Source organism: Symphalangus syndactylus, chromosome 7, assembly GCF_028878055.3.
Source record: "Symphalangus syndactylus isolate Jambi chromosome 7, NHGRI_mSymSyn1-v2.1_pri, whole genome shotgun sequence".
In the NCBI taxonomy this organism is placed as follows: Eukaryota; Metazoa; Chordata; class Mammalia; order Primates; family Hylobatidae; genus Symphalangus; species Symphalangus syndactylus.
Window position 1 is genome coordinate 128,757,766 of NC_072429.2, and position 20,019 is coordinate 128,777,784.

At 35.6% G+C, this 20,019-nt stretch overlaps 1 protein-coding gene, 1 non-coding gene and 1 pseudogene across 13 annotated transcripts in view; 1 reads left to right on the forward strand and 2 right to left on the reverse strand.

Annotated features, from left to right (window-relative positions):
* CYRIB (CYFIP related Rac1 interactor B) overlaps positions 1-20,019 on the reverse strand; it is a 177,615-nt gene that overhangs the window by 18,207 nt on the left and 139,389 nt on the right. For 9 of the 12 annotated variants that reach the window (XM_055287252.2, XM_055287256.2, XM_055287250.2 and 6 more), the window contains 3 exons: positions 19,249-19,331; positions 11,238-11,359; positions 2,114-2,219 (listed from right to left, as the gene is read on the reverse strand). In XM_055287252.2, coding sequence (XP_055143227.1) covers positions 2,114-2,219; positions 11,238-11,359; positions 19,249-19,321 — 301 coding nt within the window. In that variant the 5' untranslated portion in view covers positions 19,322-19,331. The remainder of the gene's footprint in view (positions 1-2,113; positions 2,220-11,237; positions 11,360-19,248; positions 19,332-20,019) is intronic. The other 3 variants (XM_055287258.2, XM_055287249.2, XM_055287259.2) reach the window with 1 other exon arrangement.
* Positions 4,119-5,120, forward strand: LOC129486823 (large ribosomal subunit protein eL15-like; annotated as a pseudogene).
* Positions 8,466-8,592, reverse strand: LOC129487079 (small nucleolar RNA SNORA25). The gene has a single exon (XR_008659205.1). It is a non-coding gene; the product is annotated as a small nucleolar RNA SNORA25 (small nucleolar RNA).

A 20,019-nucleotide genomic window follows, 5' to 3' on the forward strand; every position in this document is an offset into this window, starting at 1 on the left:
CAAGATTCTGAAGGAATCTTGAGCGTCTTCACAGTTGCATGCTGCTCCATGGTGCTGTTTGTGCTGTAATAGCACCCATGATGGGACATATACCACGAGACCGATTAATTCCCATGGTAAAAATATAACACTTAAGTCCAACTAGTTTGGCCTATTTTACAATTATTCTGTGTTTATTGGGATATGCTAAAAGACCAAGATGAGCTTGAATAGCATCTGAGCACCATCAAAAGCAATCTAACTATAAATGCTGCCAGAAACCAGCATAAGAAAAGCTGTATATAGTAGACAAGACAACCAAGACAGAAAACCTAGGCTGATTGGGTTATAAAGTACAAAGCTACAGACTACAGAGACACTTGACTGAAAGACAAATACTGTAAAATAACTAATTCTAAAATTGGGAAAATAAATTACAATTCTTATTTCCAGTAAGAAAAAGATAATTTATACAGTATTTCTATCCAAACCATTGTCTGTCTTAACATTACATTTAACAGGCTGTACTGCATCTAAAGGAAAAACAGCAATTGTCTTTTTTTAAGAACATAGGCATTTTTAAAAAATAGAACTCCAACTTCAGAAGTTACAAATACAAATGGCCAAATAGCAAATATAAATAAGAGTAAGGTATTGAAAAACATGAAGCAATAAAAACTTATTACAGAATAGAAAGCACAAGTCCTAACTAATGGAGAGAGAGATGGTTTGCCATGTGGTTCTGGCTCTCTAACACGCAGATCAATTATTGCTAGTTGGAGGCTTAAAAAAAAAAAAAAAAAAAAAAAAACCATACAGTGACCAAGTGTTAAACCTGGCAACTAATTAGAAATTTTTAAAATTATGTGGGCCAGACAAATCACATCTCTCAAGTCTAAATTTAGCTTTTGGGTCCCAGTTTGACTTCAATCTTACAGTATATACTCCCTGGTTTCAAAAAACAAACAATCACAGTATGATTTTCTTATGATTAATTTGTAATGTTTATACATTTCAAAAATTCAAACTATATGGAAGTACGTGTTTTAACTACATTCAAGTCGTCCTAATTTCTGACACACATCTATACTATTCCTCTCCTGTGTCTATTAACTGTACAAAATAAAGTGCTTCACATTTACAACTTTAAAATCACACAAAGCTAACTGGCTAAATCTTACCTGCCCTACCTCCTCCTCCTCCAATAAAGGGAGTTCCAATTTTGCTTACTCATATTGAAGACACAATTCTGACCTTTGAATAATTCTTCCCAAGCAAGGGAAAAAGCAAACTGTTTTGAATTCTTTTTGCTTTAATAACTCCCTAGACAACTTTGGGTATATCATTAGCTTTCTATTTCTTTCTTTCTTTTTTGAGACAGGGTCTCACTTTGTCGCCCAGGCTGGAGTGCAGTGGTGTGATCACAGCTACTGCAGCCTTGACCTCCTGGACTCAGGTGATCCTCCCACCTCAGCTTCCAGAGTAGATGGGACCACAAGCATGTGCCACCACACTCAGCTTATTTTTGTTTGTTTGTTTGTTTTTTAAGAGATGGGATTTTGCCATGTTGCCCAGGCTGGGCTCGAACTCCTGAGCTCAAGCAATCTCCCAACCTCAGCCTCCAAGTGTTGGGATTACAGACATGAGCAAGCACACCCATTCTATTTCTCATCTTCTACAGTTTTAGATACATGAATTAAGTGTAACCAGTAAAAATTTCAAGGAAACCTCTTTCTTTGGATGCTAAACGGTCCTATTATGAGAAATCATTTGGTAGAATCTCTCTCCATCTCTACAGTAAGTCCTTTTCCCATATACGGGAAAGTAATCCTCAGGCCCTTGGTTAGTTAAACTTTTGTGTTCTTAAAATCATTTAAAATCAATGCTCAGATTCATGTATGTAAAACGACAGATGATGAGGAAAATAATCTGTGGACAAAAATGGTCTAAATGAATTAAAAGGCCAGGGTTGAAAGAAGATTAAGTATAATCTTACAGTCTAACAAGCTTGCTTTACTTGTAAAACAGATACTAAGCCAAATTCAGCATCATGAACATAAAAAACTCTAAACTTCTGGAATGAATAAACATCTTTTTCACTAGGGAAGTCACAATTACAAAATTTTCAACTTACCTAACCTCTGAGAAAATTCATAAAATTTCTTTAATTTGCCTACTAGTGGAACAACTGCACCCCATGCCTTCTCTTGCAACTTCTCATCTGCTGGATGCTGGATTGCCTTCAAAATCCAAAGAATAAAAACAGTTAGATTAAAAAAAAAAAACAGTTCACTTTTACATTAAAATGTAGGCTTTAGCAAACATAGGAAACCCTAGTATAATCTATAAAATATAGAATATTGAACCTAGGAGTGTTGAATTTTTTTTTTTTTTGAGAGAATGTCTCACTCTGTCGCCCAGGCTGGAGTGCAGTGGTGTGATCTCGGCTCACTACAACCTCTGCCTCCCAGGTTCAAGTGATTCTCCTGCCTCAGCCTCCCAAGTAGCTGGGACTACAGGCATGCGCCACCACGCCCAGTTAAATTTTTTTATTTTTAGTAGAGATGGGGTTTCGCCATGTTGGCCAGGCTGGTCTCGAACTCCTGACTTCAGGTGATCCACCCACCTTGGCCTCCCAAAGTGCTGGGATTATAGGCGTGAGCCACCACGCACGGCTGAGTGTTGAATATTCTATATTGAGTGCTAAGGGTGAGTCTTCTGAACTCCACAGACACTCCATAGGAGTGCTAAGAGTGGGTCTTCTCAACTCCATAGATACTTCAACCTTAGTTAGATACATAACTAAGATAATAAATTCTTAGTTATCCTTGCAATAGATATGAACATGATGAAAATTTTAAAATGGTCCAATATGTTTGTTAAATATATTATGCCTTGGTGCCTAGCAGATCCACAAAAAAAAAATATTGCATGTTTCCCATATCACAGAGTCTCTTAGTATTTCTTTGTCAAAGAATTATTTTAGTAGTAGAAAAGGAAACTCAAAAAGTAAGACAATAAGATGCCAACTCTGGGAACAGGCTAAGAAATTTCCAATAATTAAAATTCCAGGGTCCAAACTAGCATTAAGAAAACTACCTACGACTTAAGAACCTAAATCAAGCTGAAACTGTGATTTAAGAATTGTCGGCTGAGCGCCGTGGCTCACACCTGTAATCCCAGGACTTTGGGAGGCCGAGGCAGGCGGATCACGAGGTCAGGAGTTCGAGACCAGCCTGACCAACGTGGTGAAACCCCGTCTCTACTAAAAATACAAAAATTAGCCAGGCGTGGTGGTGCATGCCTGTAATCCCAGCTACTCAGGAGGCTGAGACAGGAGAATCGCTTAAACCTGGGAGGTGGAGGCTGCAGTGAGCCAAGATCATGCCATTGCCCTCCAGCCTGGGTGACAGAGCCAGACTCTGTCTTTAAAAAAAAAAAAAAAAAAATTGTCACAGACACTTATTCTCTATAACTAAAATCCTATCCTATTCTAGATAACAACTTTTCTCAGGCTTTCCTGAATAAGATGAAAAACTAGTTTTAAATCTGAAAGGGAGGAAAATATAATCTAGAGATCCTTAATATAAATGACTTCTTCTATACTCAGTCTTTCAAATCATTAAGTAATCTTTTCTGAATAGAGGGTTATTTCCAAAAATACATTTTTTTGTCTTTATCTTTCATTTGCCTATAGATGTTTTTTGTACTCCTTTACAGAAGTTAACATGTTCTTCAACAACCTGATTTACTGTCTCTAACATCTTGAAACAAACTAAACATACCGTTTGAAATTCAGAACTCAAGCAGGGACCTGCTTATAAACACTATCGAGAGGTTATATGACATGTCTTGATACTCCCAAGGCACTGGTATTCTGACTCCATCCACACAAAAAACAAAAAATCAGGAAAGCAAAATAAAATTGAACCCAGACAGATCTAAAGGACGCTCTGAACAAATTAGCTGTAAACTGAATTAATGGGCTATATACTGGTTAAGCAATTTACTTTACAATCTTGGTACCATTTTCAAATTGATGTTTTATTCAATATTTTTAAATGCTTAAACCCAACAGAAGCCTGAAGTCAATCCTACTTATGTTATTAATCTAGAAATATTGTAATATTCAAGAAAATCTGACACTACAACATGTAACAATCCTTTGTTCACATTCTATAGTAATAAGAACATTTCAAAGAGACCTTGATATGCTGATATATATGAAAAAAAATCCTTTGGCCTCAGGCCCAGACTTGGTAATGATTTCTATCAGGTAGTAAAAATTTGTTTCTTGTATTTGTTATTCAGCAAACAAGTAAATAAGCCTTTCTGTCTGGTGGCAGCCATCAAATAAGCCAAGATGGGTACACAAAAGTCCATCCAGGAGGCATGGAGGAAGAAGTAGTTTGATGTAATGTGCTTTCACTGATGGTCCACTGCTGGCAGTACCATCAGCTCTCGTCTCTCCACAGAGATCCTGGCCCCACCCAGCCCAATAAAGTGTGCAGCCTAGGCCACACAAGGTTATGTCATATATAGGATTCGTGTGTACTGTGGCGGCTGAAAATGCCCAGTTCCTAAGGGTGCAACGTACAGGTAGCCTGTCCTTTATGGTGGTAATCTGCTGAAGTTCGCTCGAAGCCTTCAGTACATCGCTAAGGAGTGAGCTGGACGCCACTGTGGGGCCATGTCCTGAATTCTTACTGGGTTGGTGAAGATTCCACGTACACATTTTTGAGGTTTTCCTCATTGATCAATTCCATAAAGCTACAGAAGAACTCCCGACACCCAACAGATCACCATACCAGTCTATAAGCACAGGGTGATGCGTGGGCTGACATCTGCCAGCTGAAAGGGCAATGGCTTGGATGGTCCCTAAATTCCACAAAACTGTGTCTGGTTCTTGCCATGCAGCTTGGAGAAGGTACAATGCTCTCTAGCTCCACCTTCACCACTAATATATGTAATGTTTGTATAATTAATATCTAATTAACAATTTAGGACAGTTATGTCTGTTTACAGGTGTTACTTGTCTGTTAAAAACAGTCTGTAGATTATTTCATGAATGCTTTGTCAAATCATAAAACTTATAGTATGTCTTCTTTCCAGTAAGATAAACTTTGGAGTTACATGTCAAGTGTTTAAAACATGCTGTGTGGTGCAAGAGGTTTAAAATAAATTATTTAGCTCTGCAGATTTGTCTAGTGCATGTGATTAATGTTACAGCTTTATTGGGGTGATGGCAACACTGTGCTGGTTTACTTTCAAGTGGCTGGGTTCGGCAAGTACAAACTTTTTAAGTTTAGTTTTGCTTTAGACATTTGTAGACTGGGTGGAGGATACCTTAACCCTACGTTGTGATCATATGTAGAAAAACATGGGCTCAAACAGAATCCACATTTTTTAATTTAATCTATTGTTCCATTTGTATGACTGCTGTTTCTGAGAGAAAAGTTTCCAAAAATGCCACCATTTCTCAGAATAATAAACGTGTTGCAAGAGGTTTTTCTTAGGAATGAAACAAATCTGGGTTAACCTAAACAAAACTGCCTCAGTCTCCACAGTAGCATTTTAAGTTCACATAAAAGTTCCAATGCCATAGCTCTATAGAAATCAATGGATAGTAGTCAGTAGGGCTATTTACACTGGTGTATAGTCAAAATGAATGTTATATAAATATGAATTATTAACCTTAACTTTTACAAACTACTAATCAATGCTAGGATGGGAAGCCAGTAAGCTTTAGATACATACCTTTCAAGTGTGAGGGTAGAAAAAGTCAACTTTAATCAAGTTTTTAAAATACTTATCAGTAACACTAATTTGTGACCATTATGAATCCCTTCAGCCACATCAGGGGAAAATAGTTGGCTATTTAGAAGTATGTACATCACTCTTAGACCAGTTAGCCTTACAAATAAAAACATCTTGAGCCAACCCACTCTGTCCACACTCACAGGCTACAGAGAAAAGTCATAATTGAAGCCAATATAAGTTCCTGGTTTCCAATCTAACCGTATGTGTTGTCTGCAGTTATTTTTCTTGTCCCTGCTCAAACTACCCTAAAATCCTTATCATTCCACAAAGCTGGAACATCAGGTATGTGCCAACATTTACATACCACCACAATGCATTGCATTTGTTTTTATCACGTTTTTCCATAGACTAAGCTACTGTCGCCCAGGGTAAATTTGAGAGTGAAGGAAATGCAGAAAAGGAATTGCACAATTCTTCTCAATTCTGGGTTTGCTGACTTTAATTTAAATACTGGTTTCTATGGACTAATTTTTCTCCTATCTTCTCTATGGGATTCAAAAGGCTTGGCTAACTGATTTCCAGGAAATATTCATAGAAAGTTCACAGAAGTTCTTGAGATCTAAATTCCTTTCTACTAAAAAAAAAAAAAAAATAACTTAAACCATACATTTTGACTGTATATAGAGATTGTTCAACTAAAGGAATAAATGTCTATTAAACTAAAAACAATAATAACAACAAAAAAAGCAAATAGACAAAAGTTAAAATTTTATTTTCTTCTCTTAAAGAAGTCGATCCTATTTTTATCGCAAGGATCTAAAAATGCCTTTCTAAATATCAATTCATTCTCACAATATAAAAATGCTCTAGCAAATGTCACCCATTTTCATAACTGGGCTGAGATAACTATTTCCCCGGCCCCGCCTTGCCTAGATTTAGAACTGAAGACACTGCCTGCTCTCTTATAATAAACATTTTATGGTTCTTCCTTATACTTCTAATTCCTTGTCCTCTCACAATAATGTACTCTGTTAGATAAGGTTTTGGGTCAACACCCATTATAGCCCAACATGCAAAAGGGCACTTAGTAAACGTCAATGGTGAGGTTATTACGGAGTAGGTATAACTCATTTTCAAAAATGTTAAAACTGGCTGGGCACACTGGCTCACGCCTGTAATCCTAGCACTTTGGGACACTGAGACAGAAGGATTGCTTGAGGCCAGGAGTTCATTCAAGACCAGTCTGGGCAACATAGCAAGTCTCTCTCTCTCTCTCTTTCTCTTATTTATTTATTTATTTTGACAGAGTTTCACTCTTGTTGCCCAGGCTGGAGTGCAATGGTGCAATCTCGGCTCGCTGTAACCTCCGCCACCCAGGTACAAGTGATTCTCCTGTCTCAGCCTCCCAAGTAGCTCGAATTACAGGCATGCGCCACCACACCTGGCTGTTTTTTTTTAGTAGAGATGGGGTTTTACCATGTTAAGCAGGCTGGTCTCGAACCCCTGATCTCAGGTGTTCCACCCGTCTCGGCCTCCCAAAGTGCTGGGATTACAGGTGTGCATCACCAAACCCGGCTATTTTTTTTTTGATTTACAAAAAAAATGTTAAAACGGTTATGGACATATTACATTAATGGAAAGTACTTATTTCCCTCTAGGTGGTTAATCCTAGACAATAAGCATTGTTTATTTAATAGATTCTATCTTAAATCAAATTTTATTCTATTTTACAATGTTTAAAAAATTATTTAAACTAAAACATATTAAATATAATTCAACATCATTAGTATAGTAATAATAATAAGACTCTCAGTTTATGTTAGCTTTGTATCAGACATGGTGCTATGCTGTTTACATGGATTGTCTAATTTTCATAGTAACTCTGTGAATTGCTTCCACATTTTTGCTACTATGAATAAGGTGGCCATACCAGTTTTTACATTGAGATTTCCTCTTAAATTACAGTTGTTTGCAATGTTTTATAAAGTGTAAGTACCTGGTGCAAGAGCACAAACAATTTTATAGTTTTTTTTTAATATACTTCCAAATCGACCTCCAAAAAGACTACCCATTTTACAATACTTCTTGCACTGACTGAGATTACTGTTTCTTCACAAACCAACCAACTAAAACTTCTTCGCAGTGACGTGCACTTACTAGCAAAGCTGACCATTTTTTCTGTTGTCTGTGCTTTTTCATAGGTAGAATAGTTGGCTGCTCTAAGTTAATTAACACTATTAGCAATTTAATTATTGTCCTATGTTGTAATACATCAGTTATTTGTATATTTGGTATATATTCATCTTTTATTTGTACCTTGCTTTCTTAATTTCTCTACTCTTCAGAAATCTTTTCTTTTTGTATCATTAAACCTGCATCAACTTCTCAATAAAAATTTCAACTGCTTGAAGAGTTACATATTTGTCCCCGATCTACAGTAGATTTAAATGCAGCTTTTCAGTTTTTTAGCTTACATGTTTTGTGTTTCAATGCCTATTTCTCTTTTATTACTTCATTTATCAGCGTTTAACAATGGTACCTTTATAAGTTGTTTCAAGCCTGGTAAGATAATCACTTACCATTGCTTTTTACTTTTCCCTTATATTTTGGTGTTCTTCAATGTTATTTTTCTATGTAAACTTTCTCTTTTCTTTTAAACTTGGAGACACTTACTTTCTCACATCACCAATTATGGACTATTTTTGAGTGAACTATGCGTGGCTATGTCTTGTATTTCCTCAGGAAAACAGCACTACTGAGTGACTATGGTATCCTATGCAAAACTTCAATCTTTGGTCACAGCATTATGAGATCCTGGTTTCACAGCCCTAGAAAGTCTCTTTGATATATCCTATATGTAAATTTTTCTACCACTATACTCTATTCCAGAAGATTACAAATGAATCTTAATATGCATTCAATCAAATCTATAAACAGACTTTAGAGAAAACACTATTATTATTATTATTATTTTATTGTAGGAAGCCTTCCCACACACAGAAGCAGAATAATTCTCCCAATGGGAAGTACTGCAATTAAAAAAAAAAAAAAAAACCCGGGCTGGGCACGGTGGCTCATACCTATAATCCTAGCACTTTGAGAGGCTGAGGCGAGAGGATTGCTCGGGGCCAAGAGTTCAAGACCAACTTGGCCAACAGAGCAAAACCCCATTAAAAAAAGCCTAAGAGTTCTATATAAAAAAAAAAAAGAATAAGAAAAAAAAAGGAAAAAAAAAATAAAAGAAAGGCTGGGTGCAGTGGTTCATGCCTGTAATTCCAGCACTTTGGGAGGCGGAGGTAGGTGGATCACCTGAGGTCAGGAGTTCGAGACCAGCCTGGCCAACACGGTGAAACCCCATCTCTACTAAAAATACAAACAGTAGCTGGGCATGGTGGTGCACGCCTGTAATCCCAGCTACTCAGAAGGCTGAGGCAGAATTGCTTGAACCTGGGAGGTGGAGGTTGCAGTGAGCCGAGATCGTGCCACTGCACTCCAGCCTGGGTGACAAGAGTAAAACTCTGCCTCAAAAAAAAAAAAAAAAAAAAAAATCAAACAGATAATGAATAGTGTTTGTCTCTACAGCGAGTAAGATTTTTCTCTTCCTAACAACAAGCTTTAAAGAAGTTTAATGACCTGACACTTATAAACAATTTAAACTAATTTGTAGCACTGATAACCATCATAAAAAAATTTACCAATTAATTAAGATCCTACTAAATCATTTAAATCTTTCACTTCCGCAAATGTTTGATTTTTCAAAATACGTTTAAATGTTTAGAGAACTGAATTTCACAGAAATGGTTATATGCCTTAGTTACTGAAATCTTAAGGTTTTACTTAAGCCAATAACATTGCCAAGACCAAAGCCCTTGTATTTATTTGTTCAACAGGTAACCGCTTACTAAGTGCTGTAAGCTTACAACGTACTAGGTGCTGATAATAACAAAATATATATGAAACCAGGTTTACCTTCCTCAAGCTGGAAGTACAGTGGTACAGAGATAAACACTCAATAGTAATGGTTTACCCCTCACCCCCCCCCAAAAAAAAAAAAGAATGGTTCCCACAAAAGAAACGTGTATAAAGTGGGCAAAAGAGTAAGAGGAAGTAGGAGATTATCGGGGGTGGGGAGGGGGTTGAAGAAAAAAATGAAAGGAAGGGCATTCCAGACAAAAAGGAAGGGTGCATATCAACAAACAGAATTCACACCAGAATTTCCCTCAGTTAATGACACTACGATCTGCTAATGTAAAATAAAAACAAGGGCCAGGCGTGGTGGCTCATGCCTGTAATTCCAACACTTTGGGAAGCCAAGGCGGGGGAGGGAGGATCACTTGAAGCTAGGAGTTCAAGACCAGCCTGGGCAACATGGCAAAACCCTGCCTCTATTTGGTGGGGGATTAGCCAGGTATGGCGGTGAGTGCCAGCTACTTGGGAGACTGAGGCAAGAGGATCACTTGAGCCCAGCAGACTGAGGCTGCAGTGAGCTATGGTTGCACCACTGCACTCCAGCCAGGGTGACAGAGCTAAACCCTGTCTCAAAATAAAATAAACACCATGGAATCATTTAACTCTCTCTCTTCCCTTACCCTAAACATTTGATCAATCACCAACACGTTTTGAATCACCACCTTCTGGTGTCTGCACTTGATTCTGCCTTCACTGCACTCATTTGCCTTCACTCCAAATGTCAGAAGAGAAATCAAGGTGGATATGGAATGTATGCCCCAAAAAGTGACCTTGATGACCTCTGCACTCTTTGTTATAGACAATAATAAACAAAACAGAGGATGGGAAGAATCAAGAAACACAGCACGGGCAATGGCTTCAAGAAATGCAGTAATGAGAAGGGGAGAGATGAAGGCCCAGGGGACAGGGAGTTCCTCTGTGTAGTTCTGGACACCTAAACATGGATATGCTACAGGGCAGAATTCAGTAAAAGAAAAAAGATAGAAGATTTAATTAAGAGAAGAAATAATTAAAAGAGTAAAGTTTCAGAACAGGATGAAGAACAAAGGTAAAGAAGTCAGTCTTGGAAAGAAGCAAGGACACAGCTTCTTCTGAAAAACAAAAGAAACAAAAAATGAGATGAATGCAAACCTGAAAAAGTTCAGCAGTTTGGGAGAGGCAAGTTGAGGGAGACCACACTACATATTTTCTTTGTGATGTAAAGTCATGGGGAAGGTGTACTGACTGCAAGGATATTTCCACTTTCTCCTAGGAAGCACCACATAAATACTGCAAATTTCAGGTATAAGAGCAACCCAAAAACTAAATAACATTTTCTTAATGTACAAAAACTACCTATTTATGGAACACAGTTTTTCCTATTATGCTCATTTCACTGCAATCACTTCTGAAACAATGCCAAGTTAGCATCCTTCAAATATAATACTTAATATGAAATATAGAATTCTGAAGTCTAGAAAACAATAGAGATTACAAAGAGGTGGGACGGTAAGTTTTAGTTAACTAGAAAATACATAAATGTGCTTTACCTCTCGTATTTCGTGGCCAGCTCCTCTGTATGATTGCAAGTCCTCCAAGATGCCTTCTGCATCTTTTAGTACTACATTCACCTGATTATAAATTTCCTTCTCAGACTCTGTAGGCTGGGCATCTAAACAGCAGGAAAGCACAAGAAAATTTACAGTGACATGAATTTTTTAAAATACATGTGTAACTCTAAGCAATTAACAACCCAAATTTCCAAAGATGAGTTCATTCTAGTTAATGTTAACTTTGAACTTTTTAAGAAAAGACTAATACTTTTTCCATAGTTCTACATTTAAATGACTAGTTTCAAGTTTATAGATATTACAGAAAACAAGGGAACACCAAACATTATCAACTTAGTTTAAGTTCCAAATTAGGACTTGGTATATTAAACCAATCTGAGAATTATAATTAAAATTTTTAATTGTGATAGTTTTAACAATCACTTTTTCTACTACATTCATCACTATCACTGTAAATGCATCAGAAATCACAGATTTTAATGCAAAAGAAAGCCTACTAAAACATGTTGCTCATGTATAGTTTAAGACAAACTATTTTTATTTTCCTATAAAGTTCATTTTACTTTTAATGACTGAGTTTTGATATAAAAAAGTAAAAAAACTTTAATAGTTTTTAGGTGCTCACCCCCTTTTCCAAGAATCACTTCGAAAGTGTCTCAACATATATGATATTATAGGTTAAAGAAGAGAGGATACATATATCTAACAACAAACCCAAGAGAGTATCACTGAACTATTCTGCTGATGAACAGAAGGTCAAGAAGGTCAACTCCTGTGCAGAGGAGTTCAAGTTATAAAACTGCTCCACAATTACTCAGCTGCTGAAAACTAGATACTTTAAGCTATACTACAATACTATTACTGAAATTTTGAAATACTAAAGAAAATCTGAGTTCCTACACACTCGGGAGTAAGAGAAAAATGAAGGAAGAATTACAGTTATAAAGAGCAGAATCAAGGACAAACATATGGGCATTTTCACCACCTGTGGTGTTAGCTGCAAAACATATGTTAATGAATGACTAAATCTGGATTTCTCTCTGCTTAATTCAAGCTAACAGAAATCTTGCTTTTAATAATACTGGTCATTTGTTTCTCTAAGGACAAATCTTTTATATTTTAAGAAAAAAGGTGGACTCTAAGAGGAAATGAAGGTTTCTTCATAAATCTTTCCAACTAGGCCACATTCAGCACCACAGGTAAGGCATAAAGCACTTAAAATCATAAACATTATGATTATCATATTTTAGAGAAAAATGACTGGCAGAATTCTTCCATGCTAAAATTTTCTCTTATGAGGGAAAAGGAATCAGTCCAAATTTATAAGATGAAGTAAGAACGTTTTTAATACTATCACACTGGTCTTTAAGTTTAAAAATATTTTAACAAACAAGAAGGTTTTTAGTAAATCTTTGTCTACCAATCATATAAAATTAGTTAACCAGACTTTTCTGCTCCTTTTCACCTCACCACAAATACACAATGATTTCTTTATTCCTTTACTTAGAACATTGTAAAGAAACTTTGTTTACACATGAAACTGGGAGTAAAGATCCCTAAAAACTGTAACTTTATTTTGTGCTTAGAGCAAGCCATAATTCAATTCTACCTATTAAGCCTGCCAAATAGTCAAAAATATACAACATATTTTTTAAAAATTCAATAATTACATTACCAAATTTTAAACTCAACATATGTAAAACAGTACTATAGCAACAATAAAGTAACATTCATATGGAAAGTCAACTTAAGAATGTGTTTACATATCTGTTCCCTTATTTTTCAAATTTCTTTTCAGAAATCATTTTTTAGGAAGAAAATACAGTGACAAAATAATTATACAAGAGGAGCCAATTGAAAAATTAAAAAGATTCTCTATCCAAGGCTACAAAGGTATTATCACTAGGAACAAATACTGATATTGCAACTAAATGGTTAGCTTTCTTATAGATCAAGCTTTGCTATTTAGCAGTAATAATTTACTGCTAAATATTTTACATTTAGCCAGACCATATTTTCCAATGTAATAGTTAGACATACATTCTTTTTAAAAAAGCACACTTCATAACTTTTATACTTACATCAGATGCAGTAGAGAAAAATATGTATTACATGCAAAAAATGACAGTCTTACACTTTTTCATATGGAATTGTGAAACTACAGACATAACATCAATAGTAGACACGTATTTAGTTTGAATTCATGAAGTGGGAATTCATGACAAAGGACAATAGTTTAGCTATTATATATCAAAGGTATCTGTGAAGTTTGAAAATGCTAGACTATGTATTTTAGGTGCGGTGACTAGCTGTTAACATAAAAATGTGACACTGAGACTTAACATACAAACGAAACATTATCAAGTAGACTTAAGTAGACCTTGTAAGTGGTTAATAACTAGTAAAGGTTTAATAAGTACCAAGAAATTTAAAAATAGAGGAGAAGATTTAAGTTTCCCTTTAGGGTGAGAAAAACACCCAGCACCACAATGATTAAACATTTTTTAGACTGTCACAGGAAAGTCACATTTATAATTTTGAAAGCTGCTGAAGACTGCTATAGAAATGAAGACAAACAGAAAATAGCAGACAAGTAAGCACTACTTTACTGAAAGCAAGTCATGCAAAAGGGAGAAATACTAGGAAGGGGGAAAAGCTGTATAAAATAAAGCTTTTTATTTTTTATTTTTTTCAAAAAACGGTACTATATAATGCAACCAAGACTTGTCACTTTGATTTTCCATAGAAAAAAATGGCTTTACTATTTAAAAAAAAAAAAAGTACCATTTAGTCAGCTTACAAAAGGACATTCAAAATCGCAAAATAATGTATCTACTGCTGAGAGTAGACATATTCATTACTCATCAAGCTTAGTTTTTAAAGCTGTTCAAGGGAAATTAAGGCATGTTTCAGTTGTCCTTATTGAAGGTAAATTAAAAATTTTAGTAACTTCACACTAACTTCCTATACGGTGGAGGGTAGAAAAACAGTCACTAAATATAACTGCTAAAATTGAAGTCGTTATAATATAAAAAGAAGCAAAGATTAACTATGAAATGAAAAAATAAAAAGTCAACATAAAAATTGTAATTGTGATAAGGGGTCTTTCTGCTTTAATTTCACATTAGTTCATTTAATAAACCTATGCAATCTATCTCTGTAAGTTACATCAAGACAGAGACCAGAATGTACAGTACGTACCACTGGTACATATGTAAAGTCAGCACCTAGATTTTCTATAATACATTTTGAATGAATGAGAGGGTACAGAGACATAAATAAGCCTCCAGCATGAATTAAAGAAGACTACTATGCTTTTTGATCTCTGAATAAATATGATCCTGTATCATTTTTGAAAAATAAATATAAGAAAGATGACACCAGAATAAAGATATTTCAAAGTACAGGGCAAAACCAACTGAAACGATGCAAGAGATAAATGAAAAAATAAGTTAGAGTAGGTCCCAATATTTCTAAATGATAAGGGGGAAACAAGTAACACAAAGGACACAAAAACTGTAGAGGAAATGCATGACTCAATGGAAAAGCACTAAAACAGAATTAGAGAAAATATATTCTATTTCTCCCTTAACAAATGACTACCTCTATTTACTCTCCTATTTTGATTTCCCTGGAGGTAAGTGAATCAAGTTTAAAAAATACTTACTGAACTTCTATCACTTAAAAAGCACTATGCTAACATTGGGAAAGGACACAAAACTAAATAAAGTCTCTTTTCTCCCAAGAACTAGAATTTAGTGAGCTAGTAGATATAGAAGTTACTGAGGCTAAAGATTTGTCATTAGAATAAGCTATAAATTAACACTGTTGTTATAAAATAGGAAATTCCAACAACTAGAAGAGGCTATACGGGCCCCTATTCAGTGCTTTTTTTTTTTCAAAGACAGTCTCACTCTGCTACTCAAGGTGGAGTGCAGTGGAGCAATCACAGCTCACTGCAAGGGCACACATCACTATTCCCAGCTAATTAAAAAAAAATTTTTTTTGTACAGACAGAGTCTTGCCATGTTGCCCAGACTGGTCTCAAACTCCTTGACTCAAGTGATCCTTTTGCTGTGGCCTCCCAAAGTGCTGGAATTACAGCCATGAGCCACTGTACCTAGCTTGATTGAGTGCTTTTTATATGCTGTCAATAGCGTAACTGCTGCCAAATTTTATGGAGCATTTTTGGGCTTATATTTTAACTGAACTATTATTAAATAAAAACAAAATAAAACCTTATCACATAGGTGTAATCTGTTCTAAGGAAAAAAATCCTTCTATCAAGACTAAACGTTTGACTGAATACAGAATAACATTTCATGCCTTAAGGTCTCTGTCCATGTTGTTCCTTCTTTCTACTGTCCTTTACTATATTAGTTCAAAACATTCTAATTCACTCTCCAAAACCCAATTCAAACATCACCATCAGAAAGCCTTCCATGATGGGCCAGGTGCGGTGGCCCACACCTGTAATCCCAGCACTTTGGGAGGCCGAGGCAGGTGGATTGCCTGAGGTCAGGAGTTTGAGACCAGCCTGGCCAACATGGTGAAACCCCATCTCTACTAAAAATAAAAAAATTAGCTGGGTGTGGTGCTGCATGCCTGTAATCCCACCTACTCGGGAGGCTGAGGCAGGAGAATCACTTGAACCCAGGAAGTGGAGGATGCAGTGAGTCAAGATCATGCCATTGTACTCCAGCTTGGGTGACAGAGTGAGACTCCATCTCAAAAAAAAAATAAAAATAAAAAAGAGGTCTTCCATGATGATTCTCAGTCTACTCACTGCCATTTTAAGTTAGTATCTTCATGAGCTACATGTTGAAAATAAATAATTTGAGTAAAACTGAGTTTTCTGGCAGGTGGGCACCTGTAATTCCAGCTACTTTTGGGGACTGAGGTGAAACGGTCACTTCAGTCTGGGAGGTCAAAGCTGCAGTGAGCCGAGATCATGCCACTGCACTCCAGCCTGGGCGACAGAGACTGGCCCTGTCTCAAAAACAAAACAAAACAAAATTATGAGCTTTCGTTTCTATCCTCTCCTACTAGATTGAGAGCTCCCAGCACGTATGGGTTGTATCTTAGTTATTTTGCATCCCCAGCACCTACTGGCTGGTATACAGGAGGCAAGGCATAAATGTATGTTGAACTGAAGTGAAAAACAGTTACAGGGGTCATGAGAGGAGTAAGTTAAAGGAATAATGATTTACTTTAAAGACAATCTTAATTTTGTAAACTATAAGATTCCATTAAATTACTTTTCAAATGCACTAGAGTATGTCATTTGTATATAATATGATACAAATAGCCAGGTAATTTGCATGAATTATTTCTATAGTTACCCAACTGCAGAGACATATTGGGATAGACTTAACCAATCAGATTAATAGAAACAGTAAAACTAAATTACCCTGGTGACACGAATATTAAAGTGCATCTAGAAATAAACAATGTAGTAGTAATTACTCTAGCAAAAATAATGAGGCTTTAAGTTATTGAGAATTAGCAGATCAACTATGTTGGCAATTTTGAGTCTGGTATAAAGCAGTATAAAACAGTTTAAGAAAGCACCCATCTGATGGGCCAAGGTCACTATAGTAGCTTAATGATAAGGTAAGCTTTTAAAATGCATATTTCCAAAAAGAAGAAAAATATACAAATGGATTGGAGATTAAATTAAGATAATGCCAGTGTTAGAATCAAAAGAAAATGTATCTAAAAATCTAAATAAGAAATAACAATGGGTAAACTCTAGTTTGGTATACAGTATGCTGTCACTAAATTTCATTTATAGTATACCAGTAAGTATAAAACCAGAAGATCTACATTGGCTGATATAGGCAACAATATCTGTCTTTACAGTTAACATTTTATATGTATTTCTGCATTATTGGTTATTATTATTGTTCGCAATTTTTACCTTTTCCTGTCAATATTATTAAATTATAATAATGTACCGGGTGCAGTAGCTCACACCTGTCATCTCAGCACTTTGGAAGGCCAAGGTGGGTGGATCACTTGAGCTCAGGAGTTTGAGACCAGCCTGGACAACACAGTGAAACCCCATCTCTACCAAAAATATGAAAAATTAGCTGGGCTTGGTGGCATGTGCCTGTAGTCCCAGCTACTCTGGAGGCTGAGGTGGGAGGATCCCTTGAGCCAGGTAGGCAGAGGTTGCAGTGAGCTAAGATTGCGCCACTGCACTCTTGCCTGGGTGACAGGGTAAGACCTCATATCAAAAAAAAAAAAAAAAAAAAAAAGTGTGTGTGTGTGTGTGTGTGTGTGTGTGTGTATAAAATGATCCAAACACTCCCACGGATTGGAAAGCCAAGACCAAGTAATCTTTTAAATACTACATTTAAATTCATGCTTCCCACTTGACCATAACATAATGCTAGGTTTACAAAAAGATCAAGTGCCAAGTCTTGAACAAGATCTTGACTATCAAAGTCAAGATTCTGTAAATGTAAGGAATTTGAGACAAAGAGGAAAACGGAGACAGAATAGTAGAAAAAGACACAAGACCAAGTTTGAAACAGATGCAAATAAACTAAAATACAGCTCTAATGTAAGTTGCCTCATCTGAAAGAATATCTTCAAGTCAGCAATCTGCCCAACATCCTCAAGCTGATTAAAAGTCATGCTAAACATGCACTTAACATAGCACTGGTAAATTGTTGAGAAGGGTCAAGAAAACTAATATTCATCTAATATTTAACAGTATTTCCCCTAAAAACCCAATTTCCTCCAAAACCCAATTTCACATGGACCTGATATTGATTTACTACTCTTTACTAGCCTGTACACAGTACCCAAACTGTAACAGATCCTTTATAGAAATGGAATAAAAGTAGAAAATAACCAGAGACCACAAATTATTCTACAAAATGGAGATAGCCATAAATTGATGTGTTCATATGAACTGCCATGGTTTAAAATGATTCATAAAATAGAATGAATTACATAAAACTGTAAAAACTAAATTGAAGTTGGAGGAAAAGGCAGTGACTTTCTGGGGGTTTATTTTAAGTGATTTATTTGTTTTGTTTTTAAAATCAGAAAACGTCTTAAATTTTAAGTATATAAAAATACATTCTAACACTTAAAAATGTAAGGGATCACATGATTAAAAACCTAAGGAATACCTCTTCACCCTTTCCTAACAATTTTCTATTGATCAGTTAAACTAGCATCATTCACACTAAAACACCAATTTAATAATTCTTCTCAATTTAACAACCAGACAAGCTAAAGCGATATCAACAGCCAAAAAAAGCAAAAGCTTTGCAACATGCACCGAGGTCAATGACACTTACCTGCCACTCTTAGACCATATTACAATAGGTCATGCAACATAAAACAAACAGAAGGCAAATTACTTAAAGGTCTGTGAACCCATTATTTTTCCTTTTATTTAGAGTCAGAAAAGATAAATTCCTGAAATAAATACATTCCATTTTTTTAACTTTTCAAATTATCTGCAAAGATTAAATAATTTAGGTTCACACTTACCTTTTAATATTATGCCCAAATTACTGAGCTCTGAATGGCCTTCATGAACAGATTGATATTTGAAATACTTAAATATGTACCCTAGAATAACTGAAACCTGGTTGATTTTTCTTGACTACAATATAAGTTTCCCCCCAAATATTGCTTCTATTAATAAATCTTGAGGTAGTACTTGTCCTTTCCAACAAAATTTTTTCATAAAAATGTTTTCATTAGAGAACAGATCTCAAATTACAAAATAATCTCCAACTAAGAGATATGAAATCTCTTATAAAAACTCAAAGACATTTTATTATCACAATTTAATCTATAAAATAGGACTTCCAGTTCTAGAAGGCACCAGAAATTTACTCAAACAATTCATAGCTCAGTCATGCAAAGCAGTTAAAAAGATGGCAAAGTGGAAACATTCATTTAGTGCAAGACAAACGCAGTCTACTGCAGGCAAAGAGAAATAGATATAAAATCATCTTCTCACTTTCAAAATCAAGGAAAAAATTTGGCCCCTGCTCAAGGTCTGTGCATGTCAAAACTTTAAGAAGATTCCCCATGTTAAGGTACCTGTCAAGACAAGAATGAGAAAAGAGAAAATATCCCTTTATAAAAAAGAACATCTGAAGTTTACTTAAAGAAAAATAGTAACAGGGAAAATGTTCATTAGGCCATGAATTCATTCTTCAGGTTACCCAGACTGTGCTCTGGCAGACAGCAAATCGGGTTCTCAAGGTGTTGATATGTAGGACCTAGAGGTGAAATGTGGTTTTCCTGTACACAATGGCACAACTGTTGCTCTAATTCTTCTCAAAATTCTCCCAAGACAAGTTTCATTAATGGCCTTATAATGAAAAATTCTTTAAGTATTCCAATAGTGCTAATATTCTGAAAAAGAAATTTCTGATCAAGAATTATTTACATGTAGTACTGTTAATATAGCACTGAAACAACAATTTATTTCAAAGCCAAATATTAATACATTTGGCCATGTCTCACCTTGGAATCTCATCTTAAAACAGTATAAAACTTTCTTCCTGCATGCGGTTAAATAAAGCATATATTTCTAACCAAATTTGGATTGTCAGTAATTTGTGGAGGTATGGAGAGTACTGATTCAAGATATGCAGCACAATTCTGATTTTTAAAATGAAATTATTATAGGATTATAAGCGAATACTGTTTGACATAGTCACTAAAGCATACTATTAGAATGTTCATCATAAGGCTACTTGCTTCATGGACTAATGAAAGGACA